Source organism: Crocuta crocuta, unplaced genomic scaffold (assembly GCF_008692635.1).
Source record: "Crocuta crocuta isolate KB4526 unplaced genomic scaffold, BGI_CrCroc_1.0 scaffold299, whole genome shotgun sequence".
Classification (NCBI taxonomy): Eukaryota; Metazoa; Chordata; class Mammalia; order Carnivora; family Hyaenidae; genus Crocuta; species Crocuta crocuta.
The window spans coordinates 8,401,335-8,422,008 of record NW_027532747.1 but is presented as its reverse complement, the minus strand read 5'-3'; the positions used below and the strand labels follow the sequence as shown (position 1 = coordinate 8,422,008).

The 20,674-nt window shown below is 42.3% G+C and overlaps 1 protein-coding gene across 3 annotated transcripts in view; it reads left to right on the top strand.

Moving 5' to 3' along the window:
- Window positions 1–18,834, top strand: part of UNC79 (unc-79 subunit of NALCN channel complex) — a 207,326-nt gene extending 188,492 nt beyond the window's left edge. For all 3 annotated transcript variants that reach the window (XM_077780866.1, XM_077780865.1, XM_077780867.1), the window contains 3 exons: window positions 161–238; window positions 15,685–15,726; window positions 17,647–18,834. In XM_077780866.1, the coding sequence (XP_077636992.1) occupies window positions 161–238; window positions 15,685–15,726; window positions 17,647–17,847 (321 nt within the window). In that variant the 3' untranslated portion in view covers window positions 17,848–18,834. The remainder of the gene's footprint in view (window positions 1–160; window positions 239–15,684; window positions 15,727–17,646) is intronic.
- Window positions 18,835–20,674: the final 1,840 nt, after the last annotated feature.

Genomic DNA, 20,674 nt, shown 5'->3' with positions numbered 1-20,674 from the left:
AAGTTTTAGAGGTGAATAAACACTACTCCTTGTGGTTCCCTTTGGTCATTGTGCCCAAAGCCTCATGGGCACATGACATGGGCCCTCTGTGGCCACAGACCAGCTTTCAAGGTTTCTGCGTTACTGGGCATGGAATTGATTTTCGTGTTTGTTGTTTCAGATGGTAGAGATGGTGTGCCTCCATGTGATTAGTTTAATGGAGGCATTGCAAGAATGCAATTCAACAATTTTTGTCAAGGTAGGAAAATCTTATGATTTTTATAAGACTGTTTCTTGCTGCTAACAAATGTGGATTTACTTTGAATGTGCCTTCAAAGAGGAAAATAAAACTGATTGAATTGTGACAGTCAGAGTTGGGGGCTGGAGGACTCAGGCTCATGGGATGACCCTGCCCCAAACGGCCCCCAAATGGTTATCATGTTATTTTTGCTCTTGCTCTACCTCTGTGACCAAGTCTACCTGGGTTAAATATGTTGGACCATGATTGCATGTGAACACAAGTAATTAAAATATTGCTGGGGAACATCGATCTGAAAATGACCTTATGGTCATAGAAACAGATTGGTGGTGCCTCACCTTTCAAGATATCCAGAAAACCAAGGAAAATATAGTCTTTAATTGTTTGACTTGGTAGCCCAGATAAATTAATTTTGTTTCTAATATTACTATGCCAAATCACTGTGTAGTCTTATGGGTGTAATTAAGTATTCGTTACCTGTCCAAGGACATCAGAAACATACTAGTGTGATAAAAAATTAGAGTAAAGGAGAACTTGATTTCTCACTCACTCTCTTTTTATTTGTCCTTCCTCTACCTGTACCACTCCCTGTTTACCTGTCATGTCTGTAGTGCAGTGCCTCAGCCATCGCCCCCACCCCCACCACACCAAGTGGGTCAGTTTGGGACCTTTTAACTTGCTATTTCATTCCTTGGTTGTCTCTGGTCTTCCATAAGGTCACTTGTCCAGTTAACTCACACAATGCTTGGGAAAAGCGACCCGTTTTCAGGGAAAACTTGACTGTGACCAGAATACTACAAAGTAGCTGGCTCAAGTGGGGTAGAGAGAGCCTCTCTAACTTGATGGTCAGTAGCAAAAGTCAACACCACGAGTGGAACGATCTTACTGACACTCGGATGATCATACCTGATTTTCTTTTTTACAGCTTCATTGAAGTATAATTTACATTCAGTAAACTATATATATTTAAAGTGTACAATTTGATAAGTCTTCACATAGATTATATCCGTGAAAACACCACCATAATCAAGTTAATGAACATGTGCCTCACACCCCTAAAGGTTTCCCATATTCTTTCGAGTTGCTCTTTTCCACCACTCCTGTATCCTACATCCCTGTCCCCAGGCAGCTCCTGGTCTGTTTTCTGTCACTGTAGGCTACCTTGCATTTTCTAGAATTTTATGTAAATGAATGTACACAATTCTTAGACTTTTTTCCTGCCTTCTCTCATGCAGACTAACGTTGAGATTCATCCATTTTGTTGCATGTATCAGTAGATAATTTCTTTCCCTTTCTGGGTAGTATTCCATTGTATGGATATATCACCTTTTTAACATAATTTTTAAAGTTTATGTATTTATTTTGAGAGAGACAGAGAGTGTCTGAGAAAGGGAGGGTCAGAGAGAGAGGGAGAGGGAGAGAGTCCCAAGCAGGCTCTGCAGGGGCTTGAACTCATGAAACTGTGAGATCATGACCTGAGCTGAAATCAAGAGTCGGACGCTTAACCGACTGAGCCACCCGGGCGCCCCATGGATATAAGACCTTTTGTTTTTCCATTCATCAGTGCATGGACATCTGGGCTGTTTTCAGTTTGGGGCCCTTACAAATAAAACTGCTATGAATATTCATGTACATGTCTTTGTGTAGATACACGCGTCATGTACATTGGATAAATACCCAGGAACAGATATGGCTAGGCCATGTGATATGTGTATAACTTTTCAAGAAATCGACAAACTGGTTTCCAAGTGAGTGTACCCTGTTACATTCATACCAGCAGTGCATGAGCATTTCAGTTCCTGCACATCTTTGTCAATGCTTAGTGTAGTCAGGCTTTCCTTTTAGACATCTTAAGAATTGTGTATTGGTATCTCATCATTGTTTTAAATTGCATTTCCCTATTGACAGTTGATGTTAAATAGCTTTTCATGTGCTTATCTGCTATCTACGTATCTGCTTGATGAAGCGTCTGTTAAAATTATTTGTGCATTTATTATTATTGGGTTGGGTTTTTTTTCCTTATAATTCAGTTTTAAGGCAAAGTCCTTTATCTGACGTGTGATATGCAAAGATATTCCCTGCAGTTGTGTTTTCATTATCTTAAGGGTACCTTGTGAAGAGCAGAAGGTCTTAATTTTGAAGAACTACCATTTATCAAATTTTCCTTTATGGATCATGCTTTAATGTTGTATTTTTAAAAATCTTTGCCTAATCCAAGGAGAACTGAGATCTTAAACAGCACTGAGTCTTTCATTTCACAAACACAGTATATCTATTTTAAAAAGTGCTTTTTCCAGCAATATTTTGTAGTTTTCCAGATACAAGACTAGCATATTTTTGTTAAATTTGTCCCTACATTATCATAATCCTAGGGTATTATAAACGGTATGGGCTTTTATATTTAAATTTCTGATTGTTCATTGCTGATATTTAGAAATATAACTGATTTTGTATTGATCTTCTAACCTGCAGACTGTTAAGCTCATTTATTAGTTCTAGTAGCATTTTCGTAGATCTCATCAGCTTCTCTGTACAGACGATTGTGTCATGTGTAAATAAAGGCAGTTTTATTTCTTCCTTTCCAGTCTTTCTACCTTTTATTTCTTTGTCTTGTCACATTGCTCTGGCTAGATCCTCTAGTACAAGTTGAATAGAAGTCACGGGAGTGAAAAACCTTATCTTGTTCCTGATGTTAGGAAGAAAGCATCAGTCTTTCCTCATTAAATATAAATGTTAGCTGTCAGTTTTTCGTAGATACCCTTTGTCAAATTGAGTCACATTCTCTTCTATTCCTGGTTTGCTGAAGATCTTTGTCAAGAATAAATGTAGGACTTTTCAAATACTTTTTCTACATTTATTGAGATGGTCATTTGAGTATTCTTTTTTGACTGATAACAAGGTGAATTTTATGGATTGAGTTTTAAATGTTAAACAAATCTTGTATTCCTGGGAGAAGACATATTTGATTGTGATGTGTATTATCCTTTTTATGTCTTGCTGAATACTATTTGCTAACATTTTAAAATAATTTTCACATTGATGTTCATGAGGGATGTTGGGCTGTAAATTTCTCTTCTTGTAGTAACTGTTTTTGGTTTTGGGTATCAGGGTAATGATGGCTTCATATAATGATTTGGGTAGTATTCTTTTCTCTTCTGTTTTTTTTTTTTCTTTAATAATTTATTGTCAAGCTAGCTAACATACAGTGTATGTAGTCTTGGCTTCAGGAGTAGATTCCATAATTCGTTCCTAACATACAACACCCAGTGCTCATCCCAATAAGTGCCCTCCTCAATGCCCATCACCCATTTTCCCCCCCCCCCCAACCCTCCACTCCCACTAATTGTCGGTTTCTTCTCTGTATTTAAGAGTCTCTTCTGGTTTGCCTTCCTCTCTGTTTGTAGCTTATTTTTCCTTCCCTTCCCCTATGGTCTTCTGTTAAGTTTCTCAAATTCTACATGTGAAGGAAAATATATGATACCTGCCTTTCTCTGACTGACTGATGTCACTTAGCGTACTAGCCTCCAGTTCCATCCACATTGTTGCAAATGACAAGCTTTCATTATTTTTCATCACCGAGTAGTATTCCATTGTGTACATATACCACATCTTCTTTATCCATTCATCAGTTGATGGACATTTGGGCTCTTTTCATAATTTGGCTATTGTTGACAGTTCTGCTGTAAACATTGGGGCACGTTCCCCTACGAATCAACATTCCTGTATCCTAGGATAAATTCCTAGTAGTGCTGGGTCATAGGGTAATTCTATTTTTAATTTTTTGAGGAACCTCCACACTGTTTTCCAGGATGGTTTCACCAGTTTGCACTCCTACCAACAGTGCAAAGGGTTCCCTTTTCTCCACATCATCACCAACATCTGTTGTTTCCTAGGTGTTAATTTTAGCCACTCTGACCAGTGTGAGGTAGTATCTCACTGTGGTTTTGATTTGTATTTCCCTGATGAAGAGTGATGTTGAGCATCTTTTCGTGTGTCTGTTTGCCATCTGGATGTCTTCTTTGGAAAAGTGTCTATTCATGTCTTCTGCCCATTTATTCACTGAATTATTTGTTTTTTGGGTGTTGAGTTTGATAAGTTCTTTATAAATTTTGGATACTAACCCTTTATCTGATATGTCATTTGCAAATATCTTCTCCCATTCTGTTGGTTGCTTTTTAATTTTGTTGATTGTTTCCTTTGCTGTGCAGAAGCTTTTTATCTTGATGAGGTCCTATAGTTCAATCTTGCTTTTATTTCCCTTGCCTTTGAAGACCTGTCAAGTAAGAAGTTGCTGCAGCTGAGGTCAAAGAGGTTGTTGTTTGTTTTCTCCTTTAGGATTTTGATGGTTTCCTGTCTCACATTTAGGTCTTTCATCCAGTTTGAGTTTATTTTTGTGTATGGTGTAAGAAAGTGCTCCAGTTTCATTCTGATGCATGTTGCTATCCAGTTCTCCCAACACCATTTGCTAAAGACTCTCTTTTTTCCATTGGATACTCTTTCCTGCTTTGTCAAAGATTAGTTGGCCATATACCTNTATCTTGATGAGGTCCTATAGTTCAATCTTGCTTTTATTTCCCTTGCCTTTGAAGACCTGTCAAGTAAGAAGTTGCTGCAGCTGAGGTCAAAGAGGTTGTTGTTTGTTTTCTCCTTTAGGATTTTGATGGTTTCCTGTCTCACATTTAGGTCTTTCATCCAGTTTGAGTTTATTTTTGTGTATGGTGTAAGAAAGTGCTCCAGTTTCATTCTGATGCATGTTGCTATCCAGTTCTCCCAACACCATTTGCTAAAGACTCTCTTTTTTCCATTGGATACTCTTTCCTGCTTTGTCAAAGATTAGTTGGCCATATACCTGTGGGTTCATTTCTGGGTTCTCTATTCTATTGCATTGGTCTATGTGTCTGTTTTTGTGCCAGTACCATATTGTCTTGATTACAGTATTGTAATACAGGCTAAAGTCTGGGATTGTTACACCTCCAGCTTTGGTTTACTTTTTCAACATTACTTTGGCTTTTCGGGGTCCTTTGTGGTTCCATACAAATTTTAGGATTGTTTGTTCTAGCTCTGTGAAGAATGCTGTGCAATTCTGATTGGGATTGCAATGAATATGTAGATTGCTTTGGATAATTTGTTTTTCCAATCCATGAGCATGAAATGTTTTTCCATTTCTTTGTGTCTTCTTCCATTTCTTTCATAAGCTTTCTATAATTTTCTCTCATACAGATCTCTTACCTCCTTGTTTAGGTTTATTCCAAAGTATTTTATGGTTCTTGGTGCAATTGTAAACGAGATCGGTTCCTTGATATCTCTTTCTGTTGCTTCATTATGGGTGTATAGATGCAACTGATTTCTGTACATTGATGTTATGTCCTGTGACTTTGCTGAATTCATATATCAGTTCTAGCAGTTTTTTGGTGGAGTCTTTCAGGTTTCCCATGTAGAGTATAATGTCATCTGGAAAGTCTGACTCCTTTGACAATTTGGATGCCAAGTTGGCTATCCAAGTTTCTTTTGACATCCAGTAGCATGATTGATGGTTCTCCATCACCTTGCTTTCAATCTGCAGGTGTCCTCAGGTCTAAAATGAGTCTCTTTTAAAGAAAATTAAATTAAATTAATTTAATTTAATTAAATAGAATCTCTTGTAGGCAGCATATAGATGAATCTTGGTTTTTTATCCATTCTGATACCCTATGTCTTTTGATTGAGGCATTTCGTCCATTTACATTCAGAATGATTACTGAAAGATAAGGATTTAGTGTCATTGTGTTATCTGTAGATTTTGTGTTTATGGCGATGTCTTGGTCTTTTGTAATCTTTATTGTTTTTCACTCACAGAGTCCCCCTTAGGATCTCCTGCAGGGCTGGTTTAGTGGTCAAGAACTCCTTCAGTTTTTGTTTGTCTGGGAAACTCTTTATCTCTCCTTCTATTCTATATGACAGCCTTGCTGGATAAAGGATTCTTGTCTTCATATTTTTCTTGTTCTGCACATTGAATATTTCCTGCCCCTCCCTTCTGGCCTGCCAGGTTTCAGTGGACAGGTCTGCTACTACCCTTATGTGTCTACCCTTGTAGGTTAAGGCCCATTGGTCCCTAGCTGCTTTCAGAATTCTCTTTATCTTTGTATTTTGCCAGTTTCACTATGCTATGTTGTGGTGTTGACCTGTTTTTGTTGATTTTGAAGGGAGTTCTCTGTGCCTCCTAGACTTGGATATCTGTTTCCTTCCCCAAATTAGGGAAGTTCTTAACTATAATTTGTTCAAATAAACCTTTTTCCCCTTTCTCTCTCTTCCTCTTCTTATGGAACTCCTGTGATACAGATATTATTTCATTTCATTGAATCAGTTAGGTCTCTAATTATCCCCTCATGGTCTAGTAATTCTTTTCCCTCTTTTTTTCAGCTTTATCATTTTCCATAATTTTATCTTCTGTTTCAGCCATTCTCGCCTCTGCTTCTCCCCCCTTGCTGTCACTGCATCTAGTTTATTTTGCATCTCATTTACAGCATTTCTTAATTCACTGTGACTACTTCTTAGGTCTTTGATTTCTATAGCTATAGATTCTCTGCTGTCTTCTATGTTTTATTCAAGCCCAGCTATTAGTCTTATGACTGTTTTCTAAATTGTTTTGTTTAGATTGTTCAGATATTTTGTTTATATCTGTTTTGAGTACAATTCTCTGGTTGTCATTTCTTCCTGGAATTTCTTTTGAGGAGAATTCTTCTGTTTCATCATTCTGGCTAGGCTTCTGTCTTTTACATGATTTAATAGCTTATTTTGTGACCTGCACCTGCAAGTACTACTATATTAAGAAGGGGTCATACACTGTCCAGGGCCTGGCACTTCAGTTCAGTAAGTGTTTTTGTAGTGTGTTGTGTGCACTCTGTGGTTGTGTCTCTGGCTGCTTTGTCTCACTACTTGTAGTGGTGGATTGTTTGGACCTTCCACCAAATGTGCTTTGATTTGTTCATTGAAGTATCCCTGGAAAAAAGGAAAACAAGGTGTGGGGGGTGGGGGGCAGGGGAGGAAGCCTTATCCCATACAAGAAGAGAAATGAAAGGGGGAAAATATTTAAAAACAGGCAGAGAATCAAAGAAACTATAAGACTTAACCCAGAGAGAGAGAGAGGAAAATGAAGAGGAAGGAGATACAGAAAAGGTATAAAAAGAATAGAGTAAAAATTCCTGATTAAACAAATAACCGAAAAGAAAGAAAGAAAGAAAGAAAGAAAGAAAGAAAGAAAGAAAGAAAGAAAGAAAGAAAGGAAAGAAAGAAAAGAAAGAAAGAAAGAAAGAAAATAGGAACTGACCAAAAATCAAATCAGAAACTATGAGCCTGATTCCAAAGGAAAGAAAAAAGAAAAGGAAGGTAGAAAGAAGAAGAAGGGAAAAGAGAAGAGAGGGAAAGAAAAGAGGAAAAAAATAATTTAAAATTGTTTTTACAAAACAGACTAACATACAAAACCACAGGACAGTTAGTTGTCTGTTGGTGCCTGGGATGGGTGGCTGTGATGGTCTAGAGGCCACCTGGTTAGGTCAATGTCAATCTCACTCTGGTAGGTAAGCAGTTACCAGGCACGGAGAGGTGGGGTTTGGTGCAAGCGGGTCTCACCTCCACTGGGGACCACTGTGCTGTTCCCTGAAGCCCTACCATGTTGCCATGGGGACAAAAATGGTAACTCGTCAGTATCTCCTCTCCAGACCACGTGTCTCAAACCACACTGTTCAGGCAGCCCTCATGGAGTGCCTCGGGCAGCCGGCCTGCCCTCCTAGGCGCTTGGCTCAGATCAAAACACACCCAGTGGACCACTCTGGGATAGCGCCATGCTGTGCAACCAACAAAGGGGCTCTGGCTGGTGCCTGCAGGGTCTTTTGTCATTGCAGGGGGCGGGCACTATGCCCTCCTCCCACAGTATTCGAGTATGGGGTCTGCTCTCTCCTAGTGTGCCCCCCGAGATCGCTCCGGCACTCCGGCCCCGGCTCCCTACCCCACCAGGCGCAGGCACATGGCGGCAGCTCCAGTCCAGGGAAAGTCGCGTGCCCCTGAAAACTCCAGTCTTTAGCTCCTGAGCCTGTTTGCAAAGTAGAAACTGGCTCTGCCCCTCGTTTTCATTCCTCAGTCCATGGTCTAGAGAGGTTTTTCCCTTGTTCAAACACAAAACCACTCTTCCACTGCCTCCCTTTCCCTCCTTTTGTCTTTCCATAGAAGGGGTTCCCCCCTTTGCACCTATGACAACCGTTTTCTCTCTCACAATTCATAAGCAGGCATCTCTGTGCCGCCAAGCTCTGTCCACCTGTGGAGATCTTTCTGTCACTCTACAGCCTGTATTCTGGAGTATTCCGAGTGTCCTGACCTCAATACAACTGTGTTTGAGGGACGAGAGAAATTCTGGTCCCCCTACGTATCTGCCATCTTAACTCCTCACTCTCCTCTTCTGTTTCTTGGAAGTTTGTGTAGATTTGTTATTATTTTTTCCCTTAAATATTTTATAGAATTCACCAATGGAACTGCCTGGTCTTGAAATTTTCTTTGCAGAGGGTTTTAAATTATGAATTTGATTTTTTTAAGTAGGTATAGTGCTATTTAAATTTTCTGTGTATTCTTGGGTCATCGTTGATGTGGTGTCAAAGAATTTGTCCATTTCCTCAAAGTAATCAATTTTATTGGCATGAAATTGTTCCTAATATACTTCTAATATTGGTAGGATCAGTAGTTATGCTACCTCTTTCATTCCTGACACTGGGGATTTGTGACTTTTTTTTTCTTGTCAGTCTGTATAGAGACATCAATTTTAGTGAGCTTTTGATTTAAAAAATGACAATAACCGGGTTTTGGGGTTGTTTTCATTGATTTTTCTCTTTTGTTTCATTCATCTCTGATTATTATTTTCTTTCTTCTGATTACTTTAGATTTAATTCACTCATGTCTATTATAAAAAAATATCTTTTTTTTGTCTTTTATAAATTTCCTTCTAAGTACTGGTTTAGCAGTATCCCACCATTCAGTATTCTATGTTGTCATTTACATTCAGTTCAAAGTAAAAAAAATTTTTTTTAATGTTTATTTTTGAGAGAGAGGGAAGGCCCAGCGAGGGAGGGTCAGAGAGAGAGAGAGATGCAGAACCTGAGCTGTTAGCACAGAGCCTGATGCGGGGCTCAAATTCACAAAACCGCAAGATCATAACCTGAGCCAAAGTCGAACGCTTAACCAACTGGGCCACCCAGGTGCCCCAGGCGTTTTAATTTCACTTGTGTTCAGAAAACATACTATATATAATGTCAGTCATGTTAAACTTATTGAGACTTGTTTATGTCCCAGAATGTCGTTGTTCTTGGTAAATGCTCTTTGTGACTAAAAAAGAATGTGTCTTCTGCTGTTGTTAGGTATAGTTTCCTATGCCAATTGATTCAAGCTTATTGATAGTGTTGTTCAAGTCTTCCACTTTCTTCCTTATGTCTGTCTGCTTATTCTATCAACCATTGAGAAAGGGGTATTGATATGTCTCTGTAATTGTGGATTTCTTTATCTTTTCAAGTTTATCAATATTGCTTCATGTGTTGTGAATCTTTGTTATTACGTGCATAAATGTTTAGGATTATTATGTCATCTTAATGAAATGAATTTTGAAATGGCTGTCTTAATCTTCATTAATATTCTTTGCTGTGAACAGTACTTTGATATTAATAAAGGTATCCAGTTTTCTTTTGACTAGTGTTACAATGGTATATCTTTTTCCATTCTTTTACTTTTTACACTATTTGTGTCTTTATATTTCAAATATATTTCTTACAGGCAGCATGTAACTGGGTTTTGCTTTTCTTTTATATCCAATCTGACAATCCCTTCCTTTTAATTGGAGGTCTTTAAACCATCTTTATTTAATGTGTTTTGTGCCTGTTGTTGGGCCTAAATCTATCACCTTGCCGTTTGTTTTCTATAGTTCCCATCTGTTCTTTGTTTCTTATTCCTTTTTTTTTGGTCTTCTTTTGGACTGAGTTTTTAACGATGAAATGTTGACTATAATTTCCTCTTCTTTTTCTAGTTTCTTAAGGTGGAAGCTAAAGTTGTTATTTTGAGAAACCTCTGTTCTATCATCAATGTTTAGTGGACTGAATATCTTCTTTTAGCTGCATTCTTCCAAATTTTTATATGTTCTCATTTCCATTCAGTTGAAAAGACTTTCTCATTTCCCTTTTGGTTTTTTCTTTTCCCACAAGTCATTTAGAAGTAAAAGTGTGTTTTTTTAGTTATCTTATTAGCTATATATCTTAGTTTTTTGTGATTGATTTAGAGTTTATAGTATCCATTTTTGACTTACCACCTTGAAGTAATATCATTCCACTTCGTGTATAGTATAAGAACACACGATGGAATACATCCACTTCCAGCATCAGCTTTGTGCTCTTACTGTCTTCCATTTTACTTCTACATATGTTGTAAACAAAGTAAACCAAACCATACATTGTTATTGTTTTTGCTTTAAACAATTATCTCTTAAAGAGACTTAAATTTTTTTCAAAATTAATTTATATTTGCTATTATTGCTATATTTATATTTGCCATTTTCAGTGTTTTTCATTCCTCTTATAGATCTAAACTTCTATCTTTCTACTGGTCAAAGGACTTCCCTTACTATTTCCTTTTTTTGGGGGGTGGGTATTTGTTCTTGAGAGAGTGAGAGCAGGGGAGGGGCAAAGAGGGAGGAGAACAGAGGATCTGAAGCAGGCTCTGAGCTGACAGCAGCAAGCCTATTAGGGGGCTTGAACTCACAAACTGTGAGATCATGATTTGAGCTGAAGTCCGTCGCTCAACTGACTGAGCCACCCAGGCACCCCTCCTTTACTATTTCTTAGGCAGGTCTGCTGGTGATTGATTCCTTCAGCTTTTATGTGTGAGAAAGTCTTTATTTTGCCTTCGTTTTTGGAAGGTATTTTCACTGGATATTGAATTATAGGTTCAGTTGTTTGTTTTCAGTGCTGTAAAGATGTTTCTCCTCTACTATCTTCCTGCTTCCGTTGTTTCCAACAAGAAATCTGTATTCTAATCTTTTTTTCTTCCGTAGGTAATATATGTTTTTTTTGTTTTGGGTTTTTTTTCTTTTTTTGCCTCTTTTAAGATTTTCTCTTTACCGTTATCATTAAGCAATTTGATGATGAAACACCTTGGTGTAGTTATCTTCGTGTTTCTTATGCTTGGGTTTGTTGAACTTCTTGCATCTGTGGGTTTATAGTTTTCTCTATATTTGGAAAAGTATCAGCTATTGTTTCTTCAAATATTTTCTTCTATGCTTCTACTCAACACACTCAATATTTCTTCTTTCTTGACTCTATTGAATATAGATATAATAACTGCTCTAATGTCCTTCTCTGTTAATTCTGTTACCTGTATCATTTGGGGGTCTTTTCCAGTTGATTGATTTTTATTCTCAATGTAGCTCACCTTTTCCTGATTCTTTGTATGCCTGGTAATTTTTTATTACACTCTTGACATTTGATTTGACTGTCTTGGGTGCTGGATATTTTTGTATCCGTATAAATCTTTTTGAGCTATATTCTGTGTTATCGTTAAATTATTTAGAATTAGGTTTTTCCTTTTGAGACTTGCTTGTAAGCCATGCCAGGTGATCAGAGCTGCATTTGGTCTAGAACTAAAACTTCTTCATTATTAAGGTACTAGCCTTCTAAGTATTCTACCCGATGTGTATTAATTATAAGAATTGTCCACTATCACCAGCTTGTGGGAACACAACTATTGCTGGTGCCGTGTGATCACCTCTCTAATCCTTCGGGGTGTGTTTTCTTCAGCCTCGGGCAGTTTTTCTTACGTGTGCACTGGTCAGTATTTAGCTGAAGACTCAAGGGGGACCCTTTATGCATCTTCAGCTTTCTCTCTCGCTCTCTCTTTCTGTGCAGCTCTCTCCTCTCCAGTACTCTGCCTTACAGACTCCACACCTTGGCCTCCCTGGACTCCCAGCTCCATCTCCTCAACTCAGGAAGACAGTTAGGCTCTTCCCAGGTCCCTCCTCCCTGGCTACTGACTGCAGGCTTTCTAGGCAGGTTGCGAGGCTAACTATAGTGCTTACCTTGTTTCCTCCCCCTCAGGGATCACTGTGCTACACTGTTGATGCCCAGTGTCTGAAAATCATTGTTTCATAGACTCCATCTGGAATTTTAGTCGTTCTAGGCAAGAGGGTAAAATCTGGTCTGTGTTACTCCATCTTTGCTGAAATAGAAAGTTTTACAACTAATTTGAGTTTTGAGGGCTGAAACAAACATGGAGTGAAATGAGTACAGCCTAACTGAGCAGAAAGTCTTCAATTTATCCCGTAGCATAAACTGAGATAAGAGGAAATGTATCACTTTTATTTTGGTGGAAAACAACCTAATTTTTTTTATTGTCCTTCCATTTTCTGAATATCGTTGCTGCAGAGGAAAAAAAAATCCAACCAACTTTATTATGACATTACACAACCCCAAATAAATTACATCTAATTCCTACTGACAGCTTTGTGGGAGCCACTAGGAAAAGAGAACCGAAATGAGTGTTATTCAGTAAGTCAAATTAGCATTCCTGAAATAGGATGGCTGCTGGCTTATATAATGCTATCATATCAATAATAATGAGATTTAACATGAAGACTTCAGTCATGTGATTCTCAAGTCACAAACCTGAAGGTCCTTTGCGGATATATTTTAGAATGATACGGTCACGTGTTTCGTAAATGGGCTAATAGCTAAAACCAACCTCACTCTTCCCCTTGATTGCCTCATACAGGCCGTTAGCCCCAAGAACAGCACTGGGAGAGGTATCCACCCAGGGTCAGAGTACTCAGGGCTTCCTGGCTCCTACCCTCCTTAGTCCCTCAGGATCTTAACAGGAGGTTAGTGTGGGTGCTTCCTAAATATCAAGAGGCATGTAGGCCTGCTCCATATTAAGTAGATCAAAAGTCAATGCCAAGTTTGTAGACATTAGGACCCTGAGAGCTTGGTTTTTGCTGTACGGGCATTAGAGAGGAAGTGGTTAGACTAGTTTTCTTTTTCCCCAATCAGAATGTTTACATGAGCCAATCCTGCTTATGGCCAGAGAGCATAGCCTTATCTGTCACTGACGTTTGTAATCCCACAGTTTGTTATACGGGTTGGTGGTTGGAGGAGGCAGAGAGAAAATGTCATTTTCTGATATTTTGAGTTTTAGTCCAATTACATTATCTGGTACATACCATACTGCATTCCTAAGCACAATACTTATGCTAGAGACAGTAGTACATGGCTGCAACATGAGCCATGTGCTTAGGAGTGAGCATCAGTGGAAGCCAAATTAGCAAATTATGGATCTCAACAAAATGCTCGAAGCAGAAGAGCAACCAGATTGAGCCTGGGAACAAAAGCATAGAGAGGAATGTAATTTGTCAGTTCACCGTGTGTGTGTGTGTGTGTGTGTGTGTGTGTGTGTGTGTGTGTGTGTGTGAGAATTACATGAGCCCTGCAGCCCATGCCCATGAGTGGTGAACAGAGAGGTCATTCTCTCCCATCCCAGCAGGCCTCCAGCTAGTTCTTTTATTTTGTTCATGGCATGGCTCTCCTTCTGTTTGCCCAGGCTAGAAACCCCGCCTTGTGCTCTGACCTTTTCCTCGCTCCAAAGAGCAGACCGGTCCTTAGAGCCTCTTGGGTTGCGTCTGCAGGCAACCACCCTTCTCCCTCCTGGAAGCCACCCCTAGTCTTACCTGGACCATTGAGGCAGCCTCCACCCAGGCCCTGGCTTCCCTTCCCCACCCTCTTCCTCATCCTAGTTGGCAGATTACTGCCACGGTGATTTTTCTGGAATACAGCTCCACTTACAGGGAACAGGGCTCCCCTCTTTACAAGTTATATTGGATTTGGAAACAAATCCAAATCCCTTAATGTGGTCTCCCAGGGCATCATGGGTGAATGATGAAGGGCCTCACCTCTGCTTTCCTAAACGTGTTTCTCGTGACCCCCTCCTGAGAACCTCACACTTCAGCATCAACTGAATTCCTACCACCTGCTCACCCACGGCACACTCCCACCCTCAGGCTGCGCTCCCGGGAGTGCGCCCTGGAATTCGTTGGCTAGGGCTGCTGTGAGAGCACCACAGAGTAGGCGGCTAAAACACAGAAACTGCTTATCCCACAGTCAGGAAGCCAGAAGTCTGAGGTCAGGGGGTAGCAGGGTTGTTCCTTCTGAGGTCTATGAGGGAGAATCCGGTCCAGCCTGACCCCCGAGCTTCTGGCGGCTGATTGGCAGTCTTTGCCTTTCTTTGGCTTGTGTCCAAATCTTCCCCTTTTGATAAGAGCGTCAGTCATATTGGTAGGGGCCCACCCTACCGTAGAATGGCCTCACCTTAACTCGATTACATCTGCATTGACGCCTCTTCCAAATAAAGTCCTATCCTGAAGCAGTGTGGGTAGGGACCTGTGAGGGGGCACAATTCAGCCCATGACAACTGTACTTCTCTATTGAATTAGGAGTAGAGAGGGTTGGAAGGAACAGAGTGCAGTGATATGATACATATTTAGTACATTAAAGATCTGAGCAGTGCTGTAATAAGGAACCTAGCATCTCCAAACTTACTGGACCAGTGCCCCCTCCCCCACTGAAACCCACCAAACTAGAGTCCAGTGGGACACACTTTGGGAAACACTGTCTTCTGTCCCTGACTGCTGGATTTATGAGGCAGCCTTATATTCCGGAGTGCTGAAATGTGGCTGAGAGGCCAAAGCAGGGAGAGGAGAGCTGCTTCTGGAGGCCCTGGGGCCAGACACCAGGAGACCACCTAGGAAGGGCACAGCAGAGGGGCTCAGGATGGGCAGGAGGGGCCGCAGAATGGCAAGCCTCCCCGGAGGCCTGCAGTTGGAGCGCCTTGCTATCCACCGGGGCAGGGACCCGCTGCTCGCCTGCACATGACCCACGCCATCCAAACCCCTGGCCCAAGTCACTCTTGCTGTGTCCCACCTTCCAAATCACAGCCAGGCTACTTCGGGGCTCAATTATTTTCTATCACTGAAGCATTTCTACCACTTCCCAGTGATATTTTCTTAACGACTCTGGACAAATAGAGTCGCCATCCTACTCGGAAACTCAGTCCCAGAGATCCCATGGAGGAAATTCTCTTTCAAGAAAGTAAGGATTTCATTAAATACACATTTAATTTCCCATGTGTGGTCGCTTTCAAGAGACAATCAGTCATTTGCTCTTAAGTGTGTGTTTCAGGCACTCATGGGGCACTTACTAACCTCCAAATGCCACCGGCCCAGCAGGGTCCGGCCTCAGAAAGATGTTTTCCTGTTAATGGATGACTCCGCAGCAGGGTCCCCTCTTTGGTGATGTTAAAGGGGTTTTGTGTGCCCTGCTTCTCTGTGCAGTAGGCGAAGCTTATGGGGGCGGGGACGGAGACCGCTAATAACAAGGCTTCTGTGTTTCTTCACACAGCTGATACCTATGTGGTTGCCAATGATTCAGTCAAATATCAAGGTAAGTCCTCCCTGGGTGGACTGGAAGGTCACTTCTCCCCAGAGAAGGTCATAACACTCATAGGGCTCACTGATGCTCCACTTACTGCGGAGAAAGGTGAACTCCCCGGCTCTCGGCCGCCCGGTGCCGATAAATTGGGAGACTCTGTGGGCCCGGCAAGGGCCGTGCAGACCGAGGTGGTCGCAGGAGCCCCGCTCGTACTGTTCACTGTCTATGAGGATGTGGGCGGAAGGGGATCCCGGAGTCTGGACGAGCCTCAGTTCCTGACTAGAATACAGGCCTACCCTGCCTTGGGAGGGCACGCATAGGATCTGTGCCCATGCATGTTCATTGCTATTTCCTGGCCACTAAAATGGACTTTTTGTGGGGCGCCTGGCTGGCCCAGACAATAGAGTGTATGACCCTTGATCTCGGGGTCGTGAGTTCAAGCCCCATGGGGGGTGTAGAGATTACTTATAAATAAAATAAATGACTTTAAAAAAAATAAAATGGGATTTTTTAAAAAAATGCTTATTTATTTTTGAGAGAGTGTAAGTGGGGGAGGGACTGAGAGACGGGAACAGAGGATCCAAAGTGGGCTCTGCGCTCACAGCAGAGAGCCCCATGTGGGGCTCGAACTCATGAACTGTGAGATCATGACTTGAGCCAGTCAGATGCTCAACCAACTGAGCCACCCAGGTGCCCCTAAAATGGACTTTTTGTGACAGGAAGAATTCTATTAAGAAAGGATAACATCGAATGACTGACTTGAGCAAGAAGGGAAAGGATCTGGCCCCACCCCTTATTTTACATATGAGGAAACTTAGGACCGGAAAGAAGAGTAACTGGGCTGGGCCCCCCAGCCAGGAAGGGACAGACCCTGTCCGAGTGACTTTTCCGCTGCCAGGCCCTACCTGGGCCACACGTACTCCATGACCAGGAAAGGTTACTTGACATAATGATGGCGGAGCTGAGCCACCTGCTCCAGACCTGGGCTCCGCCTACAGCCGTCGTGAGGATTACCGGGCAAGCAGGGGGCAGAAGATGGAACCCTTCTGGCCGAATTTCTTCTCAGCGTTGGGGAGGGATGTTGGTGGCAAAAAGGGGGGGTGACCTCAAGGTACCCAGACACCGAGAGAGAAATGCAGCCATTTGCAGTGACTGCAGGTGTGTGGTCTCATTTGTGGTGTTGGTGCAGTTTGCAGCCACAGGGGCCCCCGGCACCCCTGAAAACCTAGTCTCCCGCTACCTTTTACTGTGAAAAGTCGCTTGTACTTCCTCCTTGAGGCATTCAGTTGCCCCTCCCCCTGCTTTGTGGAAACCTGAGGCCCAGAGAGCTTGGGACCTAGCCTCTGCGTGTGCACCGACACGACAGAGAGACTGTAATCGTGATTAAAATGTAACGAGCACATATTACGTGCCAACTTGCGTTCTAAACCCTCCATTAGTTCATTTATCCTTAAAAAACCAATCCCACAAGGTGTTACTGTCCCCAGTTTGTCCATGAGAAAAATCCAAACACAGACCGGAAAACCTTGTTCCCAGGGCTGTCCACAAAGCAGCTAGGGTTTGAGCCCAGGGAGCCGGCCGCAGAGCCCAGGCCCTTCTTCCCCGCTGCCCCAGGCCCTTGGGGTGCACAGCTCCCGGGGGTCAAGTACACGTGTCAGCTCCAAGTTCCTGTTGCAGCGGATGAGCCAAGCTGGGACTGGCATTGCTGGGATGGATCTGGGCCAGAGTGACGCTAGACTCACGCTGCCCATCCCCGTCCCCTGCCCCGCACGCCGCCAAATCCGAGAGCCGGCCTTGCTGTTCAGGCCGCACAGCCCTTGAGCCACACAGGAGTTCCGCCTGCAGAAGATGCCCGGGCCGGCACCCCCTGGGACGCCCGTGCACATTGGAAGGAAAGAAACTAAACGCAGATGTCTTGCCCTTTCTTAACAGCACTTATCCGCCGGACTCCAGCTTCGCCTCCAGGCCATTCAGAACAACGTGAACCACCACAGCCTCCGGGCGCTGCCGGGCTCGGCCCAGAGCAGCGCCGGCCTGGCGGCCCTTCGCAAGTGGCTGCAGTGCACCCAGTTCAAGATGGCCCAAGTGGAGATCCAGTCCTCGGAGGCAGCCTCTCAGTTTTATCCTCTATGAGCGGACTCCTCGGCTCTCAGCGTCAACACTCTGGTTTAGCAATAATGGGTTTCCAAACAAAACAATTTGATCCAAGCAGGCTGGGGAACACACTGGTACTGTCCATTCTCTTTCTAGTCTAGTAAAAGACGTGCAAAGGCCAGAGAAGGCCAACAATGAAGCTTTCTTGCTACACATATTTCTGATGACTCCTTGGGCTATCTGATTAAGTGTTTCCTTACATTATTTTTTAAAAAAAAAAAAAAACCAAATCATTTTTCTTTAACTAACTTCTATTTTTTTTAAGAAAAAAAAAATAGACTGGTGGGTACTCACAGAAAAGTTGTATAAATACCCCTGTTGCTATTTTTGATGATAGAGAATAAATAGGGTTTTTGAAACCTTTGTAGTGTTTTTTCTTAAAATCCACTCTTGGCAATGCAATAAAAAAAACCCGTCACCACAAGCCAGTGACACTTGACTGAAGCTTTTTGTCATTATCCTGGGCAAAGTGGCAGCTTGCAAGGACCATTACAAAGTGCACTTAGAAATTAGGTGGTTAACCTGTGCCAATTGTTTTCTTTGTTTTCTAATCTCATTTTCCAAAACTGTCCAGTAAGTTTTATTATTTTTAAAACCAATTTTTCAACTCATTCGTTCTAGGCTGTACTTTCTTGTAAGCTTTATGATAAGCACTTAAGTTTTGTGAATAATAAATTTTATTCTTTTGTTAACACTTGGAATACAATTCAATTTAAAACTGTAGATCCACACTGGACCAGGAGATTCCCCACGCTGGCACAGATCACCGCACCTGGAGTTACGTTTCATAAAACAGAATTTTAATAGTGTAAGAGCACCAGGATTTATCAGCACTCTTACTTAGCATTTGACTGTGCATTCACAAATGATCTTTCTCTTCTCTATCCCTGTAATGCCCTGACGACAAGAAGACTTACTATACATTTAAGCTGTATATTGACATGCTATTAAATGCATTTTTTATTATCTCTGTGAGCCTGGGGTTTTTTAAAATCAGTTTATACGTTTCTTGTAAACTTGGAAAACTCCGCTAACTTCCCTTAAAACCAAAGTACAATTATTGAGAGGAAAGGCTTTCCTTCAGGTCATTTTGGTAAGAGAAATACACAATTTATTTGAAGTCTGTTTTCCAGGAAGGACCTGAGGATATGAGGCTTTTTTTTTTTATGTTGGCTATTAGGAGGCCTTTCTTTTCTGCTGGGAAGTGTGGTATCTTCATGCTTCTCAGGGGAAAACAAGTCCTCAAAGGTTTAAGTGTTTCACGTGAGTTCTGGAAAGACAGGCGTTTTGGGATGAGCAACTGGGTGTTATATGGAAACCAACTTGACAATGAACTATTTAAGAAAAGAAAAAAAAAAAAAAAGACAGGCTTGGGAGAGCTTCATCCCTATGAAAACTTGCAGGGAGCCGGTCGGTTCCTAGATTAAGAAGATAATGAAGATAAGAAGAATGATCATTCTTCATATTTCACAAATGAGCTCTTCGGAAAGGCCATCCCCAGCTTGAATGCTCCCTGTTGGGCTTGGCTATGCCTCCGTGACCCATCTGTCTTGTATAGAAAGTTCTGCGTGTACTTCCCTCACTCGTATGCTGTGCCAGCTTTGAGGTTATGTCCTGTCTCTGTTCCCCAGGGTCTGGCACGTAGTACGGGTTTAATTGATGTCTGTTGAACTGAATGGATTTGATTAAGCAACAGGTCTTTCATGAGCCACCCAGTGGGCTCAGCAAGGGCTGAATTGTGACATTTTCTGTTTGAGCAGCGATTCCTGGAGCGGGTAACGGAAACAGGCCGGAGAGGGGAGGCCTTCGCTGCTTTCCCTGTGAAACATTTAACTGACTTCCCCATCTCAGCTCCACCGTAGCCCAGCCCTTTGCTAGCCCTGAGCCCACCCTACCTCAGGCAGCTGGGATCTGAGCCATCCCAACCTACCAGCAGACAAGGTCCAGGGTCCTCCACAGGCTCTTCTCCAACCCCAGTTCTTTCAGTGGACTCAGTTTCCCTTTGTATTTACATCTCCCCACTCCCCCCACCTCCCCCCACCCCGCCAAGGGCTGGAGATGAGCCCTCAATTCAGCCTTCTTGACTGGGCTCCCATCTAAAGCTTCCTACTGTCCGGACAAGTTTCCTTTACTCCAGGTCTGCGTCCTTGCCCCTGAGCGCTGTGACCCTCTTTCCTGCCAACCTGACCCAAATACCGTCCTTGATGGGACCCTGCCACTTCACTGGTTTATAGAGACCAGTAAGCTGCTTCTCTGGCCTCCACTCCCCTTGCCCCTGCTCTCCAGTGTCCTCATCTTCTTTTTATATCCTTAGGTCAGCCAGTCAAACCACCCCCCCCACCCCCCCGGGGCGAGTCAGACTCAGGTTCTTAGAAGAATAAAACGTCAGGGAAAGAGGGGACAGATTTAGCAGGATTGGTCCTAAACAGGTAAGAGGAGAAGCCATTCACCTAGATCAGGGGTCGGCCCACTGCCTGTTTTCATAAGGTTTTATCCGAACACAGCCACACCCACCATGTACGTACTGTCTATGATGCTTTTGTGCTACAAGGGCAGAGTTGAAGAGGTGGGACAGAGGCGTGTGGCCCTGAAAGCCTATAACATTCACCGTCTGGCCCTTTGCAGAAAAAGTCTGCTGATCCCTGGCCTAGCTGAAGGCCACTGAGAGAGAGACCGTGTGGAACCTTTGCATGGATGTAGCCCTCAGGGCTTCTGAAATGTCATCACTAATATTTCCTCATCTGTAAAATGGGGACAGTGGCACATTCTACTTCACAGGCTTGTTGAGCTGTTACAAGGATGCAAG